Raw genomic sequence first — 18894 nt, 5'->3', positions numbered from 1 at the left:
TATACTAGCAAATTGATAATTTTATTCTGCACTGAAATGGAACATTTTGACCATGACCTTATTCCATTTTGACAATCAATATTTGAATTTGTATATTTAATCAAATATGTTGTTTTTTTAACTAATGTACTATATGTCGACCATAATCTTTATGCGAGACTTAATGTCAGATATCCCACCTGTTTAGGATACATTTGGTAGACACAGACTCCTATTTGAACCTACTCAAACGTATTAAAGTGTGATTTTATAGTAATAATGTGAAAAACATTAGATGTATGCCAACTAAGTCTTTTAAGTTCAGCCAACAAGGCACAATAATATAATTCCTTTATTTTCATACACATTGACAAACACTGTAGTGCCAGACAATGAGGTCTGATCACTGTCTAAACTGTCATTCCCCAGCATCTGAAAGATAAGTCATGGGAACAGTGAATACAGAGAGGACATCATGACATACGCTAATGACAGATATGGATCCGAGCTGGCATAGCAAAAGCATTTCATACAGACAATCTGCAACTTGGTGCCAACCCAACACCAGCATGAGCATCTATAGCTGTCACATACCCATCAGTTAGCATATCACTGAAGACATCCGGCGTCTATAACTAAACTAAAGAAATGGTAAAAAGCAAAGGCGTACAGTACTGCTGTATGGAAGACATTCTTAACAAACATTTTTCAACCTGTGAAACAGGAACACACCATCAAGAACACAAAGACAAATAATTGTGCATTGGCTTATAGTAAAGTATATTTCCCTGAGCAAAAGACTCAATGAGCATAGAAATACACTAATATCCCCTTGAGCATCACTCTGAAATCTACTCTGACAGCTCAAAAAGGTGCGCTTATTCAATGTTTTATAGGGAGAGACCATAGCAATTCACAGAACATCAAGACCATGCTGGTGTTCTTCCCAATTTACTATAAACTGCACATATTCTATGTTACTGCTGGCTATTTTTATTTTTTGTGTGCACATCTTGTACTCTTGGCAGCAAATGGTTTCCATTCACTTTAGTACAGTATTAAAATGTTAATAGTCTACAGCCATGCTAACAGCTCTATAAGGCTGTACTTAAGCACAGCGGTGCTTTGAGCTAAATGCTAATATCAGCAGCATACCAACATGCATGTTGATGTTTCATCACCAGCATGTACCATCTTAGTTTAGCATGTTAGCATGCTAACATTTGTTACAGTAATTAGCACCAAACTCAAACTACAGCTGAGGCTAATTGAAATGTATTCAATAATCGAATGTCATTAATTTTCCAGGTATTTGGTCATGAACTTAAGTACTGGATAATGAACTTTTAGAACTCGTCCTGTGGGGACCATGAATGTATGTACAAAATTTCAATGCAATCCATCAAATAATTCATTATATACAGACAGGGAGATCATCCCTAGAGCCACATTGCTAGTGTGGCTAAAAAACAATTTAAGTGATTGTTGCAAAGAAATGCTCCTGAAAGCATGGATCAATTCATAGTCTACATTCATGTGCTGGTAGAAAACTGACGTTTCAAGACTTCAAAGTTGTTTGTTGAAATTCATGGATTCATGAGCCATGCTGTTTGAAAATTAAACTTAGAGGGAAAACTATTTTTTCAAAGGAGAATGAGTACTTGACTGCTGCTTGCATTTATAATGTTAGGACAATAGTTTAGGTTGTTCCAAGTAAGATAACTGTTTCAACATGGACAATATACAGTAGGTAACACATTATAATAACCTTTATTGGTATAGCCCTCCAGACTAGCAGACCAGCAGACTTTCAGTCACATCACCACACAACAATATTGTAACCAAGACAAAAAACCGAAAACTTCCTGCTGGTTGATTATGATCTACTTTGAAAAACAGTTAGCAGTAATGCTGAATATTTGTCATGTGTAGTAAATTGGCTAAAATGTCTGGAAACCCTGATGGTCCTCCTTTTAGCTGTATAATGTATGTTATTCATGTGAAGTGTGACAAAAGTTACTATCAGCCAGATAAAATAAGCACAGCATTGGACTAGTTAGTTGCTAGAGAGATATAAAATATTAAAGGGTCAGTTCATCCAAAAACAACAATGCACTGTTAGGCTTCTGCAAAACAATGGAGATGAATTGAAATTTATTTGTGGTGTTCAAACCATTTAAACATTTAGTTTGAAAAACTGAACAGTAGAGTGCCTTCCCATGAACTATATCCCAGTTACTCGGGGCACCCACAGACCTTGAAGTGAGAAGTTTTCAATAAGAACTACTCTATCAAAGCTAAAATATGATGGAAACCACTTTTCAGTTATTCCAAATCAAGTATTTTGATACTTTGAGATACAGCACTACTAAAAAATACGTTTTGTTATAATTTAATTGAACTGATCCTCTAATATATACAAGGTAAATAACAACCAATTTATTTTTGCAGTTGTTGAGAAACCTTTCACACTGCATAGGACATCCTACCAAACGTCCAAACATTCCCACAAATGGTGCAAAAAAAGTGCATAAAAATATAGTTTGGGCACCAATAAGCAGGAGTTTGTCCTGCCTTGTTTATGTGGTTGGAAACAACGCGCCCCATTAAATGCAAGATAGTCACAGTGCTAAGCAGCCCTGATCATGAGGGCCAGCAAGAGTGTCGGGAAAAATTGCAAGTAAAGTTGTTACTGGAGACATTTTCCTCTTCTTTTTTGAAATTGAAGCTCAGTCATCACATGAGGTACCGTAGTATATGACAAAATAGCATCTTTTGCTCAAGTTGGAAAATCAGTGAGAGCAGCAAAACGAAGAAGAACTGAGGCATCGAAATATTACGTAATGCATCAAAGCTCAGTCACTTGTTTGCTGTTTTATAATCCTTTCTCAACAAGAACAAGATGCATTTCTAATCTTAAAATAAATAGTTTTGCAGCTTTTAGTAAGGAGTTAAATAACTTTGGGTAATTGTTAGAATTTCGGTTTCTTTAAATTAATTAAGATACACATAATCCTGACATGCACAACACACGGAACATGACATTAGCATGTTTTGACAACAATGGGCAGGAAGGAGCAGAAGTGCACCTGCCCTCAGTCACTATCAGACTCGACTCAGCCTCACTCATTTACACTTCACTCCTCTAGTCGTCCACAGTGATGTTGCGGAACAAATAGGCCATGGACTCCCCATTGTGGATACGGCGGATGGCTTCAGCCAGTATCATGCTGACATCCACAGTCTTGATTTTTGGACACTGTAGCTTCTGTACTTCATGGGGGACAGTGTTGGTCACCACCACCTGAAGAGTCAGGGGGAGATCTGTTCAGTGATTCTGTAGCTGGAGCCAGCAGCGGGTTAGCTTAGCATAAAGACTAGAAACGGGGAAACAGCTAGCCTGGCTCTGCCCAAAGGTAACAAAGTCCACGTACTAGCACCTCTGAAGCTCACGTGTCAGTTGATGGTAAAATGGAAAAAAACATGATTATGACTTGACTTGACTTTTTTTTTTTTAAAGCTACCAATATCAATGTTTGGGGGTTAAAAAATTCTGCTAATGATACATCTAAACAAACATTTTTTTACAAGGATGCTTAAAGTGTTTTTTTAATGAATTGTCAATCACATACTGTGTGTACTGAACTTTTACAGTTGAAAAATAAACTCTCTGGTTGATGAAGACACTGAGTATATCTTTGGTATTTCTGTGCTGTTACTTCTTGCTACTTCATTTGCCAACATATATGCTGTAACTATATATCTGAGATAAGCCTAACAAAGTTCATATATTGTCTGGACCTATTTATCAGTCAGTCATGGCGGGCAATGTGTTGTTTAATCCACACTGAGTAAGTTCTGACATGCACTATTCACCTAAAAACCTTCAAAGTCACTCAGGAGAGCTAAATCAGGCTAACTAAGTTCTGCCCAGCACATGACACTAAGATTTAAGTAATATGTTGATAAATATTTTTGAAAATATTGTATGCAAGTTTCACCCAAGTTCACTTTGGTGACAATATTCTGTAACATCAATAAATTCATCTAGATTCTGATGCTTCAGCTCTGTCTGACGTAAATCAAACAGCATGACAATAACAATATCGTAAACGTAAATCACACAAACTAAATTGTACTACACTACATTTTATAAAATAAACATTACATTTCAAATTAACAATACGTTAAGTCTTGTTTTCTGAACACTGGGTACTTTGGAGGAACTGAAAACAGAACCTAACAGTTTACAGAAATGCAACTGGTGGATATTGTATTGATCCTTTCCTTGTTCTAGTTCAGTTAATTCATTGTCACAACAATTCAACAGAAAAATCCTCCACGAGGAGGAAGTATCTATTCTACATTGTGTTTAAAAATAATAGACAAGAGCTAATGAACTGCCACATTTTTGCTGGTGTAAGTTCTCCAGTTTGGCTTTTTTCTTCCCTTTTTTCTACCCTTTAGCTTCCTTGTTAATGTTTAGAGCAGAAAGAAAAAGGTCCACTGATAGGTATGACGCAGGGGATTTTCATTGTGATTTTACTGATTAGCATAGCTTCAATCCTACAAAAAGGACACACATCAGTGATAACAACTAGTTTAGGTTGTTTAAGTCCTCACCTCATCAATGGCAGACTCCTCTATGAGGCGTGGGGCATCAGCAGACAACAAGCCGTGTGTGGCCATGATGTAAATTTTATAAGCTCCTCTCTCTTTCAGGATCTCAGCAGCTGCAACAAAGTCTCCTACATCATCTACAATGTCATCCTGGAAAAAACACAGAGAACCTGTGGTTAAAACAGAACAATTACACCACCTCTCTGTCTCTTTGCTCATTTCTTGATCGTGTCTGGTCGGTTGACCACCCTTACAACATCATTTAGTGGTTTAATGGAAGGAACATATGACAAGACATAAGACAATGTAAAATTCACATGTAACAGTAATAAAGTGTTACTTATATTTTTACAAATGACATCATCTTGCTTTAATTAAGGAAAATTATTTAAGGTCGCACACTTTTCAGAGCCACACTGTATGTCTTCTGAGGCATTTATACTGGTAGCAGATGATTGAATTTACCACTCATAATGAAAACCACTTGAAATAATTTAAAACACTGTAAATGAGCATGAGGAAAAGAGTAGTGATTAAAATACAGCAGATCAGCTGAAAATGACAGCTCAACAATGTAAGTAATAGAGTGTGTGTAAGTACTTCAACAGTGTCTTTGCAACATCTTACCACAATGATGGCAATTCTTCCTCCCACGTCTCCGACTACAGTAATAGGAGGTTTCTCCTTGGCCATCATCACTGAAAGGGAAAGCAGAGCCTGTTACTTGTAAGAGTCCTTCCAAGGTATTATGTGTACTGCATTTCACCTAATCAGAAATAAATCTCAGTAGATTGGGTAAAATGGGTTGAGAAAATGTTTTGCGTTTCAGGCAAATTTGCATCCCAAATCACTGGGTCATAATTGGACAATAGAAATGATTTGTAGAAATGCTGTTAGAATAATATGATTTGTGTAAATTTGGTGGCACAATTGCTTAGAACTTTTCCCCCCATTCTACCCCACCTACCCCTGTGAGGTTAAACTGCAATGCCAAACTTAGTACAGCACATGCCATGCACAATCAAATGACAGGGTTTTCTTCCCAGGATACCCAATCAGAAGGCAATGTATAACTGTCTGGACACACACAACCTCAGCCTCAGGCTGTGGCAGGCACAATGGCAGCAGTCTGCATATACACCAATATGCACTAGACAATCTTATTTCACACAGGGACAACAATGTCTGACAAGCACTGATGAGGGTTTCTTCATACACACTTGCCAATGTTCTGGGTCTGTCCTCAGTCGAACATTACTGCTGCCAGCGACTATTTTTACATGCACACAATAATCATGTTACATCTCATGTGCCAATCACAGGAGATGCAACAGCTGTATTATCTATCGTCACACTATGGGGTCTATACATCTATTAATTTAATTTGGTGAGCAGTGGCAGTTAATTTGCATCTCACAAACTGTAGTCATCCTGGTCTCATGTAAATTTGGTTGCTAAAATACCAACTTTTCAACCAGTTGTCCAATGCTGTGACATGAGAGGTGTATAATCTGAAACAACAAAGAGTAAATAGTTACATTTTAACGCACTGAAGACAACAGGACAAAACAAATTAAACCATCCTGTTAAATGAAGCAATAAAATTAGACTTGGGTTTGAATCAAAGTAGCATTAAATGGCTAACCACTAAAAAGACATTTTTGTTTTATATAACTCTGTTGTTGTTGTTTTTAAACAGCTGCTTTTTTAGTATTGCTGTGCATGTAAATGTAGTCATTCAAAGTGTACAAGGAAACAATCAACTGATAAACAATCAGCCAGCCAAGCCGATTGTGAAGGAAAAGATATAAAGAAGCAGAGAAAGGAGGAGCATGCCTTGCGGGACACTTTGCTGAATACCGTGAGTCCCACGGTATCAGGAAACCTGGCAGTGTCACATTTAGACTTTTATTCATGAAACTATTAACAAAATCAGTAAAAGTCATGTTGTTAGCAGTATGCACACTTCTCAATAAATACATTGTCTTTAAAACTTGCTGAGATACTGCAACAAGCTACCTGAGACATGTTTGGTCAGATATCTTGAAATTGATTCTTGAAATGTCTTGTAAGTGTAATACTTCACTAAATATTACTGCAAATAAAATAAGTTCTGTTTTTAAGCACAGCATTGCCGCTAAAACTTTGATTTAATGCTTAAACATACCAACCAATTCATTCTTCACGTTTCCTCTTCCCATCATTTGATGTTAAGTTTCAAAAGCATGCTTTACTGTTCTCACCACATGCAGTTACGGTGACCAAAATGTTAATCAGGTTTTTAAGAGCAGGTTTAATATGGGTGCAACATGTGTTGATTGGCAAGATGAGTCCAGAAATTTTAGCGAAAAATCAAAAGGAAAAAAATGTTTGGCATGGTTCTGGTTTGATTTATGGATTTCAAAAGAAAATCAGAAACACAACAAAACAAAGAGGGTTTTGGCCATCTTGTAGAAGAAGCTGTCTGGACTCTTTGAATGGTGCAGTAAAAGTGAGAGCTGCTTACTTCAAGTCAAACATGCTAAACAATTAGCATATAATATCGAGCATACTAGCTCAGAAAAGATATGCTTTCTGTTACTGGTTTTGATAAGATAAATTGTCTCTCCACCAACTAAATCCAGACTCTCATTTCACAAGATGCAACACAAACCCTTTTTCTACACATGCAATTGAATTGAGGAACCATTTGAAGAAGAATCATTTCATAGTCAGATGTAGGTTTAGGTTTACGCTCGTACTTGGAAGCTCTATGCCGGGGAACGGAGCTTGTTGTTTGCCTGCTATTACCAACAAATAAACACCACGTTAACACAAATGCACAAATATTTGACATGACAAACACATGATGCCAAGACTTGGAAAATCCTCTCGCTAAGCTGACCAATGACACATCTATAAATAGGTCTCATTGTGTTAAAATGTATAACACAGTCTTATGTTTGAAGCCATTTCTGAGTTATTGTACCAAAAGGAGGATTTTTAAAGTCAAGGGTAAGAATAGAAACACAAGTAAGAATAGAAATATTTTTATCAAATAATATGGATAAAGTGAATACTGGGTGCGGAGTCATTTGCCAATGACACAATCATTTGACATTTTTTCAGACTCAACTGGTAAAAATGGCCTTACCAGGAATTAACACTGCAAATATGTTGGAAAAACTGTGGGCCAGAGTCACATTAGCATTTCTCACTTAATATAAACATTTTAAAACCAAAGTATTTGCCAAGCAACAGGCAGGGACTATGATTCTATTATTTAGTATTTCATTCTTTTGAAGTTAGGAGCTTGCCGAGGATGCAGCATGAATAGTAGTAGTGTATCTGTGGAATTAAAACATGCAGTAACACAAAACCAATTTCTTGAAGTATGGTTGATGGTATGAGTGAGAAACAGCAGAATCGTCAGCTCGGAACAGGTTAGCACAAATAAAAGCTATATTAGGTTGTAGGCAGGATTTGTATTATGAATGCAACTAAGTGTTAAATTATTAAACTTTGAAGCTGTTAAACTAGCGGAAATGATCATAAAAGAAGATTTCTTGCTGAGTTTGATCATGGTATGACAAATAAAAGGGAACATAACTGAAATAATAAAGCATTATTGTGTTGATAGAACCTACAAATCTGTACAGAAAACCTGAAAAAAAACACCTAAAACGATGTGCAAAGATGGGGGGTCTTACAGGGTAGCTCCAGTCCTGTGTGTCCTGTGGTGTTGCGTACACACGGTGGGGAGTGTCTTCCATCAGCCATGTCAGACTCTGAACACTGAGCCTCGCCATGAATCACAGCCAGACCCAAACGCAGGCGCTCTGCATAGGACTGAGCTCTAGAAAAAAAGAAGGAAAAAAAGGCAGAATGCAGTGATGAAATGCAAATTCTTCCTCTCATCAATTACATATTTTACAGCCCATCAGAACCATTTTCTGTACATATATTTAGTCACATAGACTACATCTACATAAGATCACATTTTGTATGATTAGTCATATGATTGATTAGTTCTGGTATAGAGACGAAATCATTAGTTACCTCTTGGCTGCTGCTGGGGACTTTGCCACAATGATGGCATTTCTGTAATCAGGAATCTGATGGGACGAAGGAAAACAGAAGCCAATGATTATAGCAGACTGACTGACTGTGTAGTTGCTAACACCTGTACTGTACTTAAACACACATAGCAGACATCGAAATGGGTTTATCACCTCTTCTTGGATGTACTGAATCAAGAAAGGAGAGGCACGCAAGTTGTCCACCGGAAAGCTAAAGAAGCCCTGGATCTCTTTCTGATGTAAGTCCATGGTGATGATGTGTGTTAGCCCTAAAGAGAAAATGACAGATGAGTGGCATGGTCTTTCATAAACAATCAACACAGGTATCTCACTAATGAGATGTCTGTGTGGATGTTAAATTAAATCCATACACACACACACAACACCATTGTGTCATCTTTACCTGCTTTAGCCAACATTGAAGCTAACAACTTGCACACTATTGAGCCCCTCTTTCTCATCTTGCACTGCTTGCTGTAGGGGAAGTAAGGAATAACTCCAATGATGTTCTTTGCACAAGAGGTCTTGAGGGCGTAGGCCATAACCAGCAGCTCCATGATGGCTGTGTTGACATCTCTGGTTGAACCAAAACAAAATAAAAAGCAACAGTTCATCATGTGAAGGTTAGTTTTTGATAATCTATGAACAGTATCAGTGCAAATGGCATGTCTCTCTCCACTAACCTTGGTATGGTCTGGATGATGAAGATAGTTTGTCCACGAACAGATTCTTTTACATCCACTCTCGTCTCTACACAGAGAAAAACGCAATCGGTTAATTTAGCAAAGCTGCAATATAATTATTGTCAATAACTCCTCATACACACTTTCAACTTTTAGGTTCTATCAAAAAAATGTTTTAATTTTCACTTAAGTCCTTCCTCAAACCCAATTAGAGCTTCATATTGTATATTCCCTCACTGAAGTGATCAAATAGCACATTTAAACTAAAATAGCCGCATTTTGCATGATCAGATTTGAGTGTGTAAAATGAGGAGTATGCACATCTATGCTTCAAGGCCTGAAAACTCCCTTAATAAATGAATGAGGGGCAGTTTCTTGACGTATCACATTCATCTCCTCACATCTCATTCATAGTTGTCCATAGCCAACTTCCAAACAAATCAGTGTGTTTATGTAAGCTAAGCAGCCTAAACATCAGTTAACTCAACTTTTTTTCGTCAAGGCTAGCCAAGATAAACGTCTGTCATGTTAATTTAGGATAAAAGGAGGAGAGAGGAGGAAAAGGGATAATAGCCAGTCCCCGTTAACTGGCAACATTAGTACGTTTTTCCTGGTGGGCCGTAATGTTCTCCTCACCTCTGTTAGACTCTTGAAAGACGACAGACTTTCCCAGTTCGACTCCCAGGCGCCTGTGAAACAAGAGCACAACATCGCAGCCACAATGTGACCAGATTTGAGATGTAATGTCTCCTACACAAACAAACCTACAACAGGCATTTAGCATATCACTCATTCATTCGTGACCAAACTGATTCACATTGTCCATGAAAAAAATAGCTGCAAGCTCAGTACTCAATGTCAGTGGTGACAGCAGTCAAATAAAACATGAATATGTCTTCTGTTTTCCAATAACTAACGTTACTCATCTGTGCCACAGCGGTAAATGCAAAATTAAAAAGTTGCTGGTCATATTGTTGTCCAACAGGCTTTGACAACTACAGTTAGATACGTTACTAGAAAAAGCAGAGGCCACTATGTACATACAATTTGAGAATGACACAGTATTTGTTTGTTTAACATTACACTAACGTTAGCCGTCTGAGAGTGTAGTAATTAGTGAAGAATTACAATGTTATGCTTACTCTGTTATCTTCTTGGCCAATTCTGTGCACGCTACGGAGGAGTTTGCGGAAAAGACACGATAACCACTTTTAGCGACATTCATTCTGGTGTTCCTGGTGGTTTTATTTCGTAGACACTGACAGCAACTGCACCTTCTTTTTGGTCAACTGACCGCCGCGTTTGTTGCCAATTTTCTTATAATGACGTTGTCGTTAGCTGACTTGCTAGCTAACTGTACACTAGCCTACTAGGTGGGCTAATTACACGAAATGGGCTTCACAGTATGCGACACAAACGTTGCTACAGCATAGCTATGAAGCACATATTCATTATTCTTTCTTTATTCCACTAAACTTTCATATGGTTCGCGGACAAACCACCGATACCTGTCAGTCAGGGAGCACTAACCTCACTACTGCTAACACTTAGACCTACGGAATCCCGTTTGTGTCAATATTATCAGCTGCGCTTTACGCAATACACGTATGTTTTGATTGAGAGTCCGTCAGTAGTTTAAACAAATAACTGGCTATTAGTTATCTCTGTGAAGTAAGGGCTAGTCACTTTTTTTACGTTTTGTAAACGTACTCTTAATATCGTACATAATTTGTAAATCCTGTCTTGATAACAAATAACTTGCTTGATATACTTTTTAATCTAAATTGCAGTTGTGCCAGTGTGAATGAATAGTCCCAGAGTGTAATTATCCCTATAAAGACTGAACGTTTGGAAACACAGTTTTTCAAATGGCATGAATTTGCTAAGGGGAATGGCCTTTTATGTGAAATTATTTATTTATTAATTATTTATTAACTTTTGGCCTGCTGTCATCTGAATTAACAGGATGATTAATAGATAACAAATTAACAGGATTACTGGCATATAATTGTCAGTTATTTGATGAGATAAAATTAAGCAGCTAACTGATGTGCTAGGTAATTAGACCAAAGCCCTGTTGTATACTTGATTTTGTCTTTAGTTTTTGACAAAGGGGCCCTTTCTTTTCTCATAGATAATTCATAATTAACTTTTTCTGTAAATAATTTACATAAATTCATCTCAAAAGTGCATTTAAGACAGCACCTGAAGTATTACTCCAACTCTCCACTAGATGTCATTGCTCATTAGCCTTGTATCTACAGAGTTTGCCTTTGCACATAATATAATCTTTCTTTTCCTGGTGACAGTGGGTTAAAGGTGTACCATTATTTATATGAACTAGACTCTGAATTTGCTAGTGTGAGTGTGGGCAGCATAGATAATCATCAAGCACTTACAAAATATATCTTGGTTCCTCTGTAGAAACATAAACCAGGAAGAGCAGAGCATAGTGATCTGCAATCATTGACCAAGTCTTCTTGATCGATCTGGACACACCTTCCCATCCACTTGAATGAAAAAGTCTGTCCAAACTTTTGACTGGTATTGTACACACTATGATTAGCTGGTATAATAACTGGATATAATTTTTGCTTTGCTGTTGTTGAGGAAGGTGATAACGCTGATTGCAAAAGATTATTTTGCTCAGATATTTGAGACACAGCAATCCCAGAAAACATGAGATGCGGCTACCTCAAGCACAGTTTTTTCACCCACTCAATCGTTGATGGAATACTTTAAAGGAGTCTGTCAATGTTTAACATGAGCCTGTACACTGTTGGCACCTGCTGTACATTTACCTCCCCAGTAACCGCAGTAAATTTCACCTCGGTCTTAGCTTTTTTTTTTTTTTACAATATCTGATATCTTTTCACTACTCTTATGTTTCCTATGTTTGCTCTCCTTTGACAGGTAACTCACAGATTCCTGGCTAATTGGCCCTAGTTGCCCAGCCTACAATGAACCTTGAACAAGAACGTTCACAAGTTTTCAGCTGTGACAACACAAACGAGATATGACTTTCCTCTGATAACCCCTGTAACAACAAAGGTAGAAAATATACACATTTTTGTAAAAAGGGTGTGTGCTTATAATGAATAGGAGGGGAAAATGGACTGAAGGCATGCTGATATAATCTGTACCTTAATAGAAGCACAGAACAAATCAAAATGAATAGAAACTTGGCCTATTTTTGATGGACATCATGCCATTTAATTTCCAGTCAGCAAAGTGTTTTTACATTTACATCGGCAGAGCTTTATGAGAAATTCAATATGATTACAGATTAATCTCCTGGATAGTCTGGAATAATGACTGTCGAGGAGAGGGTCAGAGTGTGTTCTTTTATCTTATTTTAGTGTCATAATCTTACATTGCATCAATGCTCACACATTGCATGTATTACATATCTGACACGTATTAAGGATTTGGGGGTTTTTCAAACTCCTATCTCATCATGTTTTCATCAAATGCCACCTACAAAGGTGAGGTGGGCAGTGGGAGAAAGAAACAGAGAGAGAGAGGGAAAGGACAGCGTAAAAGAGAGAGTACAGAGGCTCCTCCTCGTTCGCTGTGTGTGTTTCTTGTGTTTTTTTCTCAGCCTGTTCTTCACTCACACTCTCGCTCAGCAGAGACTCAGAGGTGGAGAGCAAAGATTCTCACTGTGAGAAGGCAGAGAAAGGGAAACAGATTTTTTTCTCTCTCTCTCTTTCACCAAGAAAGATACATAAAAAGGTAGAAATATAGATTTTTATTTTGGGGGAGGGGGACTCATATTAGCCCTGCCTTCTGCACGTGCTCAGCTCTGCACAACTGTGTTCCTAGATGGAGAGGATGCAGGGAGAGGGAGAGGTGGACCACCTGGAGCGACCCAGCCCGCTGACTGACAAGGAGAAGGTGATGATCCAGGACTCCTGGGCAAAAGTCTACCAGAACTGTGATGATGTCGGGGTGGCCATACTAGTCAGGTATTTTATTCATTAGTTTTACTCTCCTATTGTTTGCAGTGTAAACGCAGCTTGAGCACAGAGTTCGGAAGATATTTATTCTGGTCTGACAGATAATAGTACAAATAATAAACGTGACAAATGAGCTATTTTGATATGTATTAACATTTATCATGGTTGTGTATTCATTTATATGCAACTTGTTCTTGCAACAAGCAGCTGAATGCCATATAAAACTATATGCATAGTATCTAATTCCTATTTTAGGGGATTTTGATCAATGTTCTCCTCATCTCTGAAATTTCAATTAGTTCACTACTGATAAGGGCATTTTGTTTTTGCACCTGCTGGAGCCACAAGGCCTACTGATGCTTCTCTGTCACACAAACACTGCAGATATCTATCCAAATCAGCGTCCAAACTGTGGGATTATCCTATGTCAGAATGTTGACGCTAAACTTGAATGATCTTGCTGGATTTATAAATTTATAGTCCAAAACGCAGTCAGCCGTACTTTCACATGTCATATTCTCACATTTCCAACTTCTCTTAGTCCTATTTATGAAATAGTAGAGGCAAAGGATAAACATTATAATCCAGTACTCAGTCACCGTTGGCTCTCAAAGGGCTCCCGCCCTTGGAGCAGGTCATGTTTTGAATGCCTATATAGAGGGCCAGCAACCTACAGCAGCATGACTCCATCACTAGCAGTCAGATCTTCAAAACATCCTTTTTTTAAAAAAATTCAAACTATGACACTATGAACTATGAGTTTTCTTTCACAACATTTCATTATTTCACTGAATATTCTTCAGCAGTCATTTAACATCCACTTCATCTTCTCATAGTGGGCATGCGTGGTTACACTGAAATCAATGGGGAAAAAGCAACTGTTGCAAAGATCAACCATCTGCAAGGAATCATCAAACGCTGATGTAAAGGCTTTGATTGTCTTTCATGTGTGGCAAGAATCACTGCATGACACAGCATGCCTTTATAATCCTTTATGATTGCAGGAGGTGAAAGTTGAGAGGGAGGTGAGCGGCAATATACTTGGACAGTCACCTTTAGTGGATAAAGTATTTTTTTTTCCCCCTTATTTTATGTCTCCACATTCCTTCACAAAGACCGTGTGACCTTCAGGAATTTGAGGAATGATGGTTGATCGATAAGCATGAACATGGCAAAATTCTCCATTTGGCTCTAAGAGGGAGAGAGTCACTCAACTGAGCCTCAGCGTTCACTTAAAACCTTTAAACTAACTGTCTTTGGGGCAACAGATAACACCCAAAGTAGCAAATTATGGCGCTGTCTCTGAAATTAGAAACTTTCTCTGGATTCAGCTCCTCAGTTCGTCTTGAAGAATAGATAAGGAAGGATTAAGAGTCCAATGACCAAATAAAATACTAATGAGGCTATTTATATGCAACCACAGGTCATGCAATTACAAGAGAGAAAGATTAAACACTACAGTTCCTCATTAGTTTGCAGTGAAACTAGGAATACTTTGTTCCAGCACTTGCAAAGGCACTCCACCAAGAGCTAAGAGATGAAGACACCACCTCCTTTCCCTCTCCCTTTTCAGACATTTAAATTCACAAGTGAAACTCTTAATAAAGAGCCAGGTTTTTAATTGTTTTTTAACAGAAAAATAGTGGCTTCCTTTTTGTGTTGAGGAGAGAGAGGGAGATGGGACACTGGGATTAGATAGCCAGCAACCAGATGCATTGGCCCTCTTCCCAGACTGTGGGAGGGGGTGAGTTTTTAGGCTCCCCTTTGCTAATTCTCTATGATAGCTCTGAGGGTCAAGCGGAGATAAAATTAAAGAAAATGTCTTTGAACTGACTATTTGTTGTCAGGAAGAGCACGGCGTGAGTCAGGGAGTGCAAGGAAATATCAAAATCTTGACAAGGACTGTAAAGAATATAATATCTATGTCTACTGAAACATATTGTAAAATGTTAGCTGTCTTTGCATTTCATATTTGCAACCTCAAACATAAAGCAAAAGGAAGGTATCAGGTTTGCTCACAGCAGCCTAAAGAGGCAGTGACTTTTTTTTTTTTTCAATTCACCCTCTCTAATTAGCACATTTCACCTTTTGATTGAAATTGTGAAGTCGTGCAGGATCATAGCAGAACCAGTCAGACACCTGAGCCAACAGGTTCACAAGGAAGGAACCACATATAGCAACAAGGAGGCCAGATTTCTGGTAGATATATATAATTTTTGACCTTGATAGATTGATGACAAAATAACAACATTTAAATAATTAATAAACAGTTATAGTTAATTAATAATTGATGATTCTTCAAAATCCTAATTTAATGAGTCAACTATCACACTGGGTTTACAGGGAAGAATCAATTATACAAACCCTGTACTCATTTGCATAGAATGCCAAGAAAAGATATTATTTTTCTATAACTGCTTAATTTGCTAAAAGGCTTATAATGAGATATTCAGCAATCTAGTAATATAAAGCTAATAAAGTGGGAAGGTCAGAAAAAAACCCCCACTGAGATCATTTAAAACCAATACAAGCATTTATCAAAGTCGAAGCTGAAACAGTTATGAAAGAGAATTCCTCCTGTAGCCTTCAAGAGAAACATCTGTTACGGATGTTTTATCTGATCCTGGGAGATTTATTTCTACATTGCGAAATATTTAATGATTTTGAAGAATATGTGAAAAATTGTGATTTTCAACCTTATTATATAATCCCTTCTGTTATAGATAAAGATTAAATATGTTAATGTTCAAATAAGAAATCAACATTTCAGCAGAGTGGAATGGCTATAGGATCCCTTTACTAGCTAACTACAAAGTATGAGAAAGTCAATTAAGATCCAAGAGGATGTGCTGATAAAGTCATCACTGTAACAAATATGCAAACTATGGGGTATCTCGTTATTAGTCATTTAGCTTGATTATTTCTCTACAGCTGGATGTTGTTTCTTCACTTAAAAATTGTTTTTTCAAATATATGGAATACATACCAAACAGTATCTTAAAAATGGTTTAAAGCAAACATTCATAGAGAAAATATGCAGCACTCTCATGTCAGTACTTTATGTTTACTTATGGTATCTTGCCAGCTCAAAAAAAAAAAAATGAACGTGGGTTTGCAGGCTGAAGGGCAATGAGATTAATGGAGCCTCACAGCAGCTGCTCATACTCATATCTCTCATTGAACTTTCCTCCTCTGCAGGCTGTTTGTGAACTTCCCCTCATCCAAGCAGTACTTCAGCCAGTTCAAGCACATTGAGGAGCCAGAGGAGCTGGAGCGGAGCGCCCAGCTTAGGAAGCATGCACACAGAGTCATGAATGCCATCAATACACTGGTGGAGAGCCTTGACAACTCAGACAAGGTGGCCTCAGTGCTGAAGCTGGTGGGCAAGGCCCACGCGCTCCGACATAAGGTGGAGCCTGTGTACTTCAAGGTAAAGTGAGTGGGAATAGAAAAGAACTGACACACACACATATTAGGTTAACATTAAGGTTAGGATGTTATAGTTAAAGCGACAGTAAGGGATTTGTAACTACTGGAGGGCAGAAAGTAGAATCTAAAACATTAGCAGCAGAAATACTTAGCTGTAGTTTTTGTGATTTAACCTGTAAGATACTGTGTTGGAAAATGCCTTCCCATGATCAAATGAATGTGCCATCGAGTGTGCAAAGATAAAATTATGTCAATAAGAGGCAGTTCCCAGGAAGTTAGCATGAAGGCTAATCAGTAATGTAGCTTTTTGGTTTTCTGTGTGAGATGATGATTTTATTTTGAGATGAGGTGGAAGATGCTGAGACAATATTATTTCAAAGATAAACCAAAGCGTCAAGGTCACTAATGAACTCAGCAATAATGACCAAATGGTTTTGAATATGATTAAAATACAAGGTGGAGTCTATGAAATAAGCTCCACAATGGGAGGGGTTATGAGAAGTATATAATATCATGTTTTATGATTTTGCATTAGGTTTTTTATCCCAAGATGAGTTTAATGCTAAGTTGTGGGTGACCTGAAGATTTATTGGCCCATTTGAAGATTTTTCCACGATAATACCATAAGTGACATTTTGATCGCTGGATTTAGGTTTAAAACTTGCCTCCATCTTTGTCATTTGGTGGAGCCAGACAGTCCAGTGAAATGTCAAGGAAGCCTGGGTGGAGCTAAAGTGGCTGGAATGAAAGAGGCACAGCTTACTGTGATAGGCTGAGATAACTGTTAAGAAATCACATACAAAGTAATAGTTCATTAAATAATGATTCTCAAAAAATGCTACAAATACACAAAACAGTGGAAACACAATTATAACTACTGAGATGCTAGATGCAAAATTAGCTAAACTATTGTATTGTTGAAAAAGAAATTTACTTACAATGAGAGAGAAGTTGGAAAATTTTGCCATGAGTTCAATACAGTGTGACTTTTTTCAGCCTTGGTAGTCTGTTATCTACTCCTAATCAAACTCAAAGTAGTAAATGTTCAAAACGTGTTTTGCCCAGATCCTGAGTGGTGTGATACTGGAAGTCCTGGGAGAAGAGTTTCCAGAGGTTGTGACACCGGAAGTGGCCGCGGCATGGACCAAACTCTTGGCTACGATCTACTGCAGTATCACTGCCGTCTATGAGGAAGTGGGCTGGACTAAACTCTCAACCTCAACTGGATGAAGCTTTTAGTCTGTGTTTATTGGACCATGCATACCCAGAGACTTCCAAGTGTTGAGCCACAGCCTCGTAAGAAAGAGATCGATTAACTGGATTGACTTTTGGAGGGAAGCAATTTATCTTTACAGAAATTAAAATCTGTGGAATACAGTTTAATGTAATCTGAGATTACTGAGATTGGTTAGCTGTGTGTGTGTGTGTGTGTGTGTGTGTGTGTGTGTGTGTGTGTGTGTGTGTGTGTGTGTGTGTGTGTGTGTGTGTGTGTGTGTGTGTGTTTGTGTGTGTGTGTGTTCATGGATTGGAAGAGAAAACAGAAAGTAAAAAACTGAAAGCTCAACTCCATGTTTTTGTACTACTGTAAAGGACCAAATCATTTAAAGGAGAGTGCAAAGAGGGAGAAAATGCAAACATTAACCCTGAAGTGGACGAGAGGTCACATTTGACTTGGATGTGCCTTCTAATGAATGTGTATATCTAGAAACTGCCATGTAAATACTATTCTTTCTGAATATCATGTGATGTTTCTCCAATGATTGCTTTAACCAGTCTGTATCCACTTGTGTACACCTTATGAGACATTTTTACATTTTTAACAATTAACTGTAATGATTGTACATTTTGTCATTATGACTCACCTTTGTATCTGTATTTAACAGCATTTTGAAATAAAAAAAGAACAAAGAAAACCCTGTGACACAACGTCTAATCCTTTTAAACTTACAATTGCCTTAGACTAATTCCTCTGCTGTTCTACTCAGCACCGTGTTGACAAAATTAGACCATTTCGTTTCTCTCGCTTGGCCTACTGCTCCCTTATTGTCTGCTTGAGTCAGCAGTGCTAAGTATAAGTGGCTCAGCTGCTGAAAGTCCCTATTTATCCGACTATGCTCTGTCTTTTCATAATATATTGTAGGAACACTGCACTTGGCCTGCAGGGAT

The 18894-nt window shown here is 37.8% G+C and overlaps 2 protein-coding genes across 4 annotated transcripts; one reads left to right on the top strand and one right to left on the bottom strand.

Moving 5' to 3' along the window:
- Positions 1-316: 316 nt before the first annotated feature.
- Positions 317-10919, bottom strand: LOC122966463 (phosphoribosyl pyrophosphate synthase-associated protein 1). 2 transcript variants are annotated; one of them, XM_044330703.1, is made up of 11 exons: positions 10483-10919; positions 9977-10029; positions 9341-9407; positions 9061-9233; positions 8811-8926; positions 8638-8693; positions 8289-8434; positions 7341-7382; positions 5227-5297; positions 4603-4749; positions 317-3283 (listed from the first exon to the last, which is right to left on the bottom strand). In XM_044330703.1, exons 1-11 carry the CDS (start codon positions 10563-10565, stop codon positions 3125-3127), a joined length of 1113 nt encoding a protein of 370 aa, XP_044186638.1. In that variant the 5' UTR covers positions 10566-10919; the 3' UTR covers positions 317-3124. The 2 variants fall into 2 exon arrangements, with proteins under 2 accessions (XP_044186638.1, XP_044186639.1); XM_044330704.1 differs by lacking the exon at positions 7341-7382.
- Positions 10920-11620: 701 nt separating this feature from the next.
- Positions 11621-18211, top strand: LOC122967254 (cytoglobin-1-like). 2 transcript variants are annotated; one of them, XM_044331792.1, is made up of 5 exons: positions 11621-11884; positions 12254-12391; positions 13166-13308; positions 16498-16729; positions 17794-18211. In XM_044331792.1, the coding sequence occupies exons 3-5, from the start codon at positions 13166-13168 to the stop codon at positions 17956-17958; spliced, it is 540 nt and encodes a 179-aa protein (XP_044187727.1). In that variant the 5' UTR covers positions 11621-11884; positions 12254-12391; the 3' UTR covers positions 17959-18211. The 2 variants fall into 2 exon arrangements, with proteins under 2 accessions (XP_044187727.1, XP_044187726.1); XM_044331791.1 differs by lacking the exons at positions 11621-11884; positions 12254-12391 and adding an exon at positions 12970-13075.
- Positions 18212-18894: the final 683 nt, after the last annotated feature.

This window comes from Thunnus albacares, chromosome 17 (assembly GCF_914725855.1).
Source record: "Thunnus albacares chromosome 17, fThuAlb1.1, whole genome shotgun sequence".
Classification (NCBI taxonomy): Eukaryota; Metazoa; Chordata; class Actinopteri; order Scombriformes; family Scombridae; genus Thunnus; species Thunnus albacares.
Note: the sequence above shows the minus strand (reverse complement) of the source record. Positions and strands in the feature narration are given on the sequence as shown.